The sequence below is a fragment of the Lynx rufus genome, unplaced genomic scaffold (assembly GCF_022079265.1).
Source record: "Lynx rufus isolate CCGP_SWC_20201006 ecotype Redwood Valley unplaced genomic scaffold, mLynRuf1.p SCAF_20, whole genome shotgun sequence".
NCBI classification, from domain to species: domain Eukaryota; kingdom Metazoa; phylum Chordata; class Mammalia; order Carnivora; family Felidae; genus Lynx; species Lynx rufus.
This window is the reverse complement of record NW_025814835.1, coordinates 8268220-8278715: the sequence shown is the minus strand read 5'-3', so window position 1 is coordinate 8278715 and position 10496 is coordinate 8268220. Positions and strand designations below refer to the sequence as shown.

Sequence of the window (10496 nt, the reverse complement as noted above, 5' to 3'; positions counted from 1 at the left end):
CACACTCAGCTAACATTCTTTTTCTCATATTCAGATTTCACATAGTTATTTAAAAAAATCAATCATGCCTAGATGCCTGACTCTTCTGAGAGGATATACATATTAAAAATAATTCTTGGGGCACCTGGGTGGCTCTGGTCATGATCTCACATCCTGTGAGTTTGAGCCCCGCATGGGGCTCTGTGCTGACAGCTCAGAGCCTGGAGGCTGCTTCAGATTCTGTGCCTCCCTCTCTCTGCCCCTCCCCTCACCTCTCAAAAATAAGTGGACATTTAAAAAAATTTTTTTTAAATAATTCTCAACAGTGGAAAAATTCAAAAACATTAAGTTACTATTGGACTTTCTGCTACACTTGCTCTTAAAGCTAGGCCAGGGAGAGGGGCAAGAATTCTATGCAGGATCAGAGATTACTTTATTTGATAATACAAAGGGAAGAGATTTCCCTGTCACATTTATCTTCCTTTTGACCATTCATTTGTTCTGCTACCAAGTACTCCTCTGAACTCTGCTGATATAGCAGATTTTAAAGTGAGGAGAGGGAGAGCTAACACACACCCATCCACATATTCTCTTTTTAGTTGGTTAACAAGAGATGTCTCAGAACGGCACTGCTGTTCACATTTGTTGGTAACCAGTTCAGCTTCCGGGCCCCGTCTCCCTCGTCTAATGATACTCTGAATTTCCCAGTAATGTGCTTTGGCCTCACTCCTGGGTCTAGAGGTGAACCCTTGACTTAAACCCTTGATTCCATCTCTTTTGGCCATGTTGCCTGTTTAATGCTGCACAAATAACCAAATCTCTTTGCTCTATCAGAGAAGTAACCTGTCCACCAGGCAGAAACAAGGATTGTGAATTGCCAAGGCTTTTTAGAAACACAAGGGAAATGCCTGAATAAGAGGCTAACACCAATAAAGTGGATCCAATACCACAAAAGGGAATCCAGAAGCAGGTGTATGCCCATACTTAATTCTAGACAAGACATTTAAACCTTGGTGAATAACCCTTGCCTGAAGCTTCATCTCCCTGGATGGTTCCATTACATGATTCAGTAAGTTTCCCTTCATGTCTAAGCTAATTAGAGTCAGGTTTTCTGAAACATTTCTGTTAAGAACGTTCTCTAGGTAATAAAGTATCTTTCCTATCAAATTAAATAAATGTAGCTAACTGGTATCCTGGATAGGCACTGAGTAGTGGGAAGAAATTATATTAAGATCCATGTACGTAACAGTCACCATAAGTTTTGCTCAGATCCAAGAAAAAGCTTAGATTCTAGTCTTCGGTCTATGAGAGAAGGCTGGGTAGTTGACATAAATATCTTCTCTTGCACAATCCGATGACTGATTGGTAGAGATGGGATTTCTGTAGTTGTTGGTTGCCTAGAAAGACAGACAGAATGTCAATGATTCACGGCATTTCAGCAGCTGACAAAGATACCCAAAACAAATCTCTTAAATCAACCACAATTTAAGTCAAATATCCATTATGATTAACTTCATAAAGCAGTCTCTTCCTTGTACTGAACTTCTATGAGAAATCACATTCTTGACCTGCATGGCTCAGAGTGAAAGGCAACAGGAGACTAATCTAGATCATCATTTGCTATATTTTATAGATTATGAAATGCCCGTTTAGATTTAGAGCTCTCTCTCAGTGTCCTAGACTGTTTTGATAAGAACAATTATTCTCATTTTTATATGGAAGTCTAATATAGCATCTCCCATAGTGGACACTCAATAATTTCTGTTGAATCAACGCTTTAATAAACAATACTTTTAAAGTACACAGTGTCATGTCTTGAAAATAAGCAACTAAACGCAATAAAAGAAATTAACAAAATAAAGTGGCATTACTTCCAAAATGATGTTATATAATCATTAATATTCTCTACCCTAATCAAGTCACTTTGACTTGGCAGAAAATATGTAGGCATGGGTAAGAGAGAAATTGAGAGAAAGAGAAGGAAGAGAAGAGCGAGAGGTCTTTTGGTGAGAAGTTTGGAAATTGAGACTGGTTCCAACGGGTGCAAGGAGAAAGCAGAGGGAATGTTGCAGTGTGATTGTTCCTTACATAGCGTGCCTACAGGCCCAAAACAATCAGGCAGGTCTAGCTTTTTCCTCGATCACAATCCAACTTATTATCTAACTTCCTAACCATCGTTCAAAATATCATTACTCTACAGAAGTCTGAACAAGTTGAACACTTAATGCAGGAAGTTGCAAAGCTCTTTTGCTCCTCTGAAATTCACAGCAATAAATTTGGCTTTAGGTTGGCTTGAGTGGACATCCATCAGCTAAGGACAAAGGAGGGACTCCGCAATTGTGTATGACAGAGCACTATTTAATTGCTTGCTAGAGTGGCAGATGACACAAGACAGGACTTCCTCAGTCTTTCCACTTAGTGTCAAAAAGGCGGCCATGAATTATCCAGAAACATTTTTTGTTGTGCAGAGAGTAACTAAGAGGAAAATTTCAACCAATAGATAAATAGGTAACGAAGAAATCTGAAGCACACATATTAGATTGTCAGAAACTTTTCATTACTTGATGTTTTGGCCATGTAGAATTCAATGGCAAATAATTAAATTAAAGAGAAAGGGATGTAATTTCAGATAACACTTGGAGAAATGTTTTAGTGTAAAATTTTGTAAGCAGAGTAATATATGTTAAAGAGAATATCTGACAAATAGTGGAGACAATGAACATGAAAATAAGCATCCCTTTTATCTGTAGGGGAAGGTGGAGTGAAAATTCTGCAGCCTGTCAGAAATCTGAGCATCCTTCAGTTAATAAATAAATAAAAACCATAATAATGATAATGAAAACCATAGCACTGCATCTTTCTAATGTGCTTTCTACGCCTCAGGTGTTTTACATGGTATAATGTAATCCTCACAATAACCTTACAATATAAAAATATTATTATGCCCTATGCTAGGTCAGATGGTATCCCCCCAAAGTTTATGCCCTTCCCAGACCTTCATAAATGTGACCTTATTTGGAAGTAGGGTTGTGGGGGATGTGATTAGTTAAGACGAAGTCATACTGAAGTAAGCTGGGCCCTTAGTCCAATACCACCGATGTCCTTATAAAAAGGGAAGACAGATACGCATGTGCACGCACATGCACTGAAGAATATCATGTGAAGACAGAAGCAGAGATTGAAGTGATGAGTCCATAAGCCAAGGAATGCCGAGGGCTGCCAACAACCACCAGAAACCAGGAGAGAAGTATGGAACAGACTCTCATCCCCAGAGGGAACAGATCCTGCAGAGACCTCGATTTTGGACTTCAAACGCCCCAAACCGCAAGAGAATAGATTTCTGTTGGTTAAGTAGCCTCCTCTGGGATAATTATGCTGTGGCAGCCTTAGGAAACTAATAGCAGATATTGGTAATGCACAGTGTTGATTCTTATGATATCGCTGTGATTGTACCTTTATTTGTACTGATATAAAACAAACTGTTTCAAAGGGAATTAATAATAGGAAAATAGGTCAAAAACAAGTGTCTCTTCAAAGGGATGATACTGGAATTACAGGCAAGTCCATGGCCAGGGTACTGAAAGCACAACAAGGTTGTTGACTGCAAAACGGACTGACTCTACAGGACATTTATGATGCGCAAAAGCAGGGGAAATGACAGTTCTGAGAAAACTTACCTTGTTCTGTGCATCCTTATTTCTGTGCTCTTTAAACAGTCCTCTGTTCTGTCTCCTTCTCCTGAAAATACATATTCAATAGAAGCATTAACATATTATACTCCAACACAAGTATTATTGCATACAGTGGAGTATTATACCTTACCTGTAGCCCAGCCCACATGCCCTTATTAATATGTTGAAGCAGCATCTATGGTTGGTTTACACACACCTACTCAAAATTTCCTTGACCCAATTTTTCATTTTTTATCTTCCACAGATGGTGAGGGCATCTAAATGGATATCCAGCCAGTATGCATTAGTAATTAATGTCACTGAGCTTACTAAAGAATGGTTCATAGGAAATTATTACATAAATAGCTTACTGACTTCTCCAAATAATCCTGGGCTTAGAGATTTCCCACAATTAAAAACTTTATTTTAAATGCCAACAGTGTAACTTCTCAGATGCCAGGGATAATCGAGTTAAGCTTTATAGAAACTTCTAGGTGTTTTACTAAGCCTCCTCTATGGATTATTTTATTTAGCTTTCACCAAAAACCCTATATGTAACAGAGTGGGAAATTGAGGCAATTTGAACCAAATCACATGGTTGGTTAGTGGTAGTATTAGAATTCGAATCCACAGGCTTCCCTCATGACTATTAGGCTCTGGTGTTTCTGGAATCGTGTCACTGCACTTCAGTGGGCCATCTGGAGCCATGCCAGTCCATAAACTCTCCACCGTTCCAATGAAAACTATAAAAACCTAACTTCAGGAGGAGTCTTTGAAGAGAAAATTCAAGAGAAGAAGAAAAGAAGGCTACTATAATTGAATGCAGTGCCTGAAATTACTCTATCCAACTGTATGAAAATAGTTATTATGGGGAGATGAAGACTATCTTTTTTTTCATCTCCCTAAAGAAAAAATTCTTATCAGACCATAAAGGAGGTGGCTCAGATGCAAAAAAAGGATGGCTTTTCACCTTTATGCAAAAAGATGAAGTTGTAATGCCTTCATGGAAAGTTTAAAAACCAGCCAAGCTAGTCTCTCTCCAAGGAAAGGTTGTTCAGATGACGGATGTTGTTCTCTCCTAGTCGCTATGAAATCCTCCTACTGTGTCAATGTAATCACAAACTTATCTTAGTCTGTGTGCATTTGCTTACTTATGAAGTCTCTTTTATACAATTAATTTATTTAATTTTTTGATGTGTAAGTTTATTATGTGAAAGTCATGTTTCTGGGTCTTTCATATAAATCGCTTACTCCTCAAAAGAAACCTGTGATACAGATGCTATTACTACCCTCTTTTTACAAATAAGGGAACAAAGCTATCACCTTGGATATTTTGTTAAATCATGCTTCACAAGGCTTGCTATATCATAATACAGAGTTAATTTTCCCAAAGAGGTCCAAATATATATGTTGTTGACATAAGCCTAGAGTATACAATATCATGAAGGAGAGAGAACACGAAGCTTAGAGTCAGATGGTCTGTGTTTAACTCGTGCTCAGCAATTCACTAATTACGTCTATAAAGTTCAGTCCCCTCGTGTGTGAAATAAAGGCAGTAAACACTGTGGTTTGTTCTAGGCTGACCAACCATTCTAGTTGGCTTGACGCTAAAGAATTTCCCCAGGATGAGGGATTTTCAGCGCTGAAACCAGGAGAGTCTCAGGCAAAGCGAAGTAGCCTATTTGTCGGGAACATCAAAGTGGACAACAAAAGTAAAAACAAGTGTCTAACGTTTTGCTCACTGAACACTAAATTTCTTCCTATAAACACAGGTGTCGATGTATAGACTATCTTTTGGCTCCTGCCCAGCCTAACCAGTGCTGTGCACGGCCACCAAACACATTCACTTCGTAATGTTACCATTCTGATCTCTAACTGGAAGCAACACAAACTGGGAGCAGAGAGGTGTGGGAAAAGCCCCCGTACCCCCATACACACAGGCTACAAGGTGCTGGGTGCGGGGGAAGGACTCAGTTTCGTTCAGGCACACTGCGATTTCCTCTGGCTTCTCCCCAGGTCAGCACATCTGGAGCGGCAGGATTATTTTAAACGGTCACTAAGACAGAGTTCTGAAGGCCATTGTTTGAGCCCTTGGGGCATTTTTCAAAACCTTTCCATTCCAAGTAACAACCACAGGTACGGGCAACAAGGTAGAAAGAATACATACGTCTTCCTTTGTGATGTGCGACCATGATAACGCATTCAAGCCCACTAATCTTTTTATCACATTTGACCAAGTGGGACAATATATTCTACAGTTCAATTTAGCTATTCATGTAAAAGTGATGCATTTTCATGAAGCTAAATCCATCATGTCCAACATCTGTGACCCTCTGGAGATCCATGCTTTCACTCACTCTGTCCTACCATGTGGCCCGTGTTCCCGGACGCTCCTGCTGTCAGAGCGGCCCTCAGCGCATTTTTCATCAACCAGGGTGAAGCACTAGAAAAATCCTCAGTGTCACTGACATCCCGGGTTCTTTCCCTCAATTTGCTCATTTCTGACCAGGGAAAAAGACTTGAGGGCAGCCCATGATGGAGAGAAAGGGAAAATGGCAGTTTCATGATTCAATTTAATTAGACAAACACATATTGACCACCCACTATTTGGAAAGATTAGTGCTAACTGCTATCAAACGCTAAGAAATGAACAAAACGCAGTCCCTGTCATTATGAACAGAAGGGAGGACAGACACAAAATTGATTAAGCTACAAAGCAGGCTGTGAGGTGCAGCAGAGAAGAATATAATGTGATTCCGCATGGTGACATCATGTCTCTTTGCAGGGAGGGAGAGCCAGGACAGACCTCCCAAAGGAGACATGTGTCCCATGCCTGGAATGATCCACAGGGGTAAGGCCAAACATGGGGAAACAGCATTTTGTTGGCATATCAAATAGAAAGAGCATCAGGTGCGTTCACATGATGAGACTTGCAGTTTGGAGCGTCTGGGTGACTCAGTCGGTTTAGCATCTGACTCTTGATTTTGGCTCAGGTCGTGATCCCCAGCCCCGAGTTGGGCTCCACGCCGAGCACGGAGCCTATTTAAGATTCTCTCTCCCCCTTCCTCTCTGCCCACCTCCCCCTCACTCACACATGCTCTGTCTCTAAAAATATTTTTTAGGGACGCCTGGGTGGCTCAGTCGGTTAAGCGTCTGCCTTTGGCTCAGGTCATGATCTTGCAGTCCGTGAGTTCGAGCCCCGCGTCGGGCTCTGTGCTGACAGCTCAGAGCCTGAAGCCTGCTTCACATTCTGTTTCTCCCTCTCTCTCTCTGTTCCTACCCTGCTCATGCCTCTGTCTCTTTCTCTCTCTCTCAAAAGTAAATAAACATTTTAAAAAAATTTTTTTAATTTTTTTCAAGACTTGCAGTTTTGACAAAATTTGTCAACATCAGGGGTAGTAAAGTAGAAAATATGAATGAACATTAGGTTAGAGTCCCACTGATTAGATGGGGATCAGAACAACAGGTACCTCTGATACAGGGTTAGTGACTTTTAAACAGGAAAGACATGATCAGTCTAGCTGTTAGAAGAGCAACCAGGAGGGGCGCCTGGGTGGCACAGTCGGCTAAGCGTCCGACTTCAGCCAGGTCACGATCTCGCGGTCCGGGAGTTCGAGCCCCGCGTCGGGCTCTGGGCTGATGGCTCAGAGCCTGGAGCCTGTTTCCGATTCTGTGTCTCCCTCTCTCTCTGCCCCTCCCCCGTTCATGCTCTGTCTCTCTCTGTCCCAAAAATAAATAAACGTTGAAAAAAAAAAAAAAAAGAAAGAAAGACAGGACACGCCCGGAGCCAGGAAGCAGCCAGAGGGCATTCACTAATATCAAGTGAGCAGTGATACAACCCTCCAAAGAGGTGAGGCCGGGATATGGAGCCGAGACAGAGAAACCTACCTGACATCCTACTAATACACACGCATGTGCAAGCATGTGTGCGTGTGCGTGTGCTTGGTAATATTGCTGGGGTAGAGGAGAAGAGCGGAGATAGATGTATTCCTTCCCTCCCCTAAGAAGAGAACACTTTAGTTGGAACGTAAGAATTAAGAGTAATTCCAACTCAATATGATTACAGCTAAGATTGCAACAAACACATAGACAAGTGAGTTGGTGAACGTAAGATAGCAAGAAAAGGAAGAAAGCGTCAACCGAGAATATCCTAGAAAACCCCCAGGTGTGCTGCAAGACAGTAAAAGGTAGGAAACTTTAGTCGAGGTCAATGGCCAAATACTCTCTCTAAGTTAGCCCCTTCCAACACCTCTCTTCCTCAATAATTTTTCAGGAATAGTATCTACATTGCTCGTTTCAGAGAATTTACAACCATCTAAAACTATGTTGTTTGTTTATTGGAGTGTGCACCCCATCATGTCTTGTTTGCCACTGTCGAAATAGCTGCTTGATGAATGAATACACGAAGGTATCATTGCTGCGCAACCTTGTTCCTCCCCTTCTCAGAATCCCTCCTTCTCTTCCTCTCCCCTCTCCATAACACACGTGCATTCACACACACACGCAGCACCCCTTGCCCAACAGCCTCTTTTCCTTGCAGGAGGAGTAAGACAGATGGCACAGGAGACAGAGCAGAGGCACCAGGCAATTGCCTCCCCAGGATATGAAGGCTTTGTTAATGTGGGAGCAGCTCCTACTAATTCTTACGTGAACTATTCTAGCTTTCTCCCCTGATATTACCCACAACTACTTCTCCTCCTCTGTGTAAGAAAAATACTTGTGTATGTGAGGGCTAAGACAGCTTGGCCAACTACTGGGTTATTAACAGAGAGCCCCTCAGATCAGAATTACTCAGGGGAAACTGGATTCCAGATGGGTTGCAATACTCACCTTCTATAAGAAATGACAATGACGGCGGTCATTAGGATTACAAACAGCAACGATAAAACTGTTCCTCCAGCCACAAAGAGGGTATATTGGTTATCCATTTTACCTAGGAGGAAAAAAAATATATACAGTAGGAATTAGGAATTCAGCTCAAGTCAGAAAAAAAAAAAAGGAAGGTGGGAAAATGAGGAAAGGGTCCATTAATCAAATAGAGTAACAATTCAGAACAAACAGTCCAATGAAAAAGCAGGATGAGATAAGAGGAAGAGACAATTTTATTTTAGAGTCTCCTAAATATTTCTGGCTCCTCACAGAGTTTTATTAGTTCCTTGTTTCAGCTGAGTTTAGCACCTTAGGAAGAACAAGAATAAATAAGGTGATGGGAATTAAGAGTTACAGACTTCGGGTTATAAAATAAGTAAGTCACAAGGATGAAAAGTACAGTGTATGGAATATAGTTAATAATACTTAATAACTCTCAATGGTGACAGGTGGTAATCAGACTTGTTATGATGACCATTTCCTAAGGTACATAATTATTGACTCACTCTACCATATACCTGAAACTCATGTAATATTGTATGTCAACCGTACTTCAATTAAAAATAAAAACTAAAAAAAGAACGAGAATAGAAAGAGTGTATGTTTGAGACAGATATCACTTCACTCTAATGCGCTCCCAGTCACATACACAAAATCTTCTGTAGAAAAAGAAAACTATCAGAAGAGTACATAAATGAAGATACTTCTTAAGACTGATATATTAAGTACATTCACACGACAGTGTCATTTTATCAGCAGAATTCAAGAAATATTTTCATTCAGTTGGAATTAATGATAAGAAGTACTCTGAAAAACTGTTACTCCAGCTCAGTGTTAAGCACAGACAACGTGGTCCAGGAACCTGCAGCTCTCTTCCTGGCTCTGCTACTCCTCAGCTGTGTGACCTCCAGCCAATTCCTTAACCTTCTGCGTTTGCCTCTCCTCGTTTGTCAAGCCATGACAATGACAACAGTCCTAATCACATCCCAGAACTGTGGTGAGACTCTAATGAGGTCGTATTCAACTAAGCAATAAACCACTAGAGAAACGTCACTCTGGAGCAAGATCTCCAACGAGGTCAGAGAGCCTCTTATCTTTAAAATGTCCTCCTGCCCGTGATACATCTCACCCACTGCCTCCCACAGAGCTCCTTCCCAGGAGAAGAAACCCCATCAATATCTGCTGTTGCCCAGAATGGGAGTGAATCGGAACCCAGGAGCCGTCCTCACCGCCACGTCTCTTTGGGACGGCGCACCTGCCGGTCTCCCTTCTTGCAGGAAGGGGCCAGCTCTGGCAAACAAACAGCACGACTTCCCTCCAACCTTGAAAGTAAAGCCCGGTGCTCGACCCGAGACTCCGTGCCATCGGCCATCCTATGCCAACCTGCAAATCGTGCTTTTCATTAGAATCTTCCTGATCTTTCCCTCGGATTATTTCTTCCTTCCTGACCCACTATGTAGCTGCAATTTTTTCACGATAGGGGCTCAAAGTCCACATCCACACATTCTTTTGTAAGCTTTCCTGCAAAGAGAAACCAAGTCAACTCATAAATATTATTTTCATTTTTCAAACTTGTTGAAACCGTAAGGTGAATAAAAGTAGCAAACTGTGTGAACCTTACAGACTTTGCACATACATCCAGTCTAAGAATGGCTTTTGTCCAACTATGATGGAAAGAGGAAAAGCTAAATTTATTCAGAACAAAAATACATTGAACCGCCCTCACGAAAGGAACAATGACATGTTCTCCCCGTCAAATAAATTTTTAAGAGCTTTTTCAGTTCTTGGTACATTATAAAAACCAAATGAACAAAATACCTGAAATTATTTTGCATTGTAACACAGGACTATAAAGGGATTACACCTGCTGTACTGACATAATTTGAGTATCACAGGTGCTAAGGTTAAACCAAATAGGCAATCGCGGTGAGAAAACGAAAGTTATGATTAAAATATTCACGGACAGGATTGTGGGAA

The 10496-nt window shown here is 41.1% G+C and overlaps 1 protein-coding gene across 3 annotated transcripts in view; it reads right to left on the bottom strand.

Moving 5' to 3' along the window:
• Positions 1-249: 249 nt before the first annotated feature.
• The window catches only part of CD226 (CD226 molecule), an 86996-nt gene continuing 76749 nt past the window's right edge, over positions 250-10496 (bottom strand). For all 3 annotated transcript variants that reach the window (XM_047086252.1, XM_047086254.1, XM_047086253.1), the window contains 3 exons: positions 8481-8583; positions 3657-3717; positions 250-1376 (listed from right to left, as the gene is read on the bottom strand). In XM_047086252.1, the coding sequence (XP_046942208.1) occupies positions 1263-1376; positions 3657-3717; positions 8481-8583 (278 nt within the window). In that variant the 3' untranslated portion in view covers positions 250-1262. The remainder of the gene's footprint in view (positions 1377-3656; positions 3718-8480; positions 8584-10496) is intronic.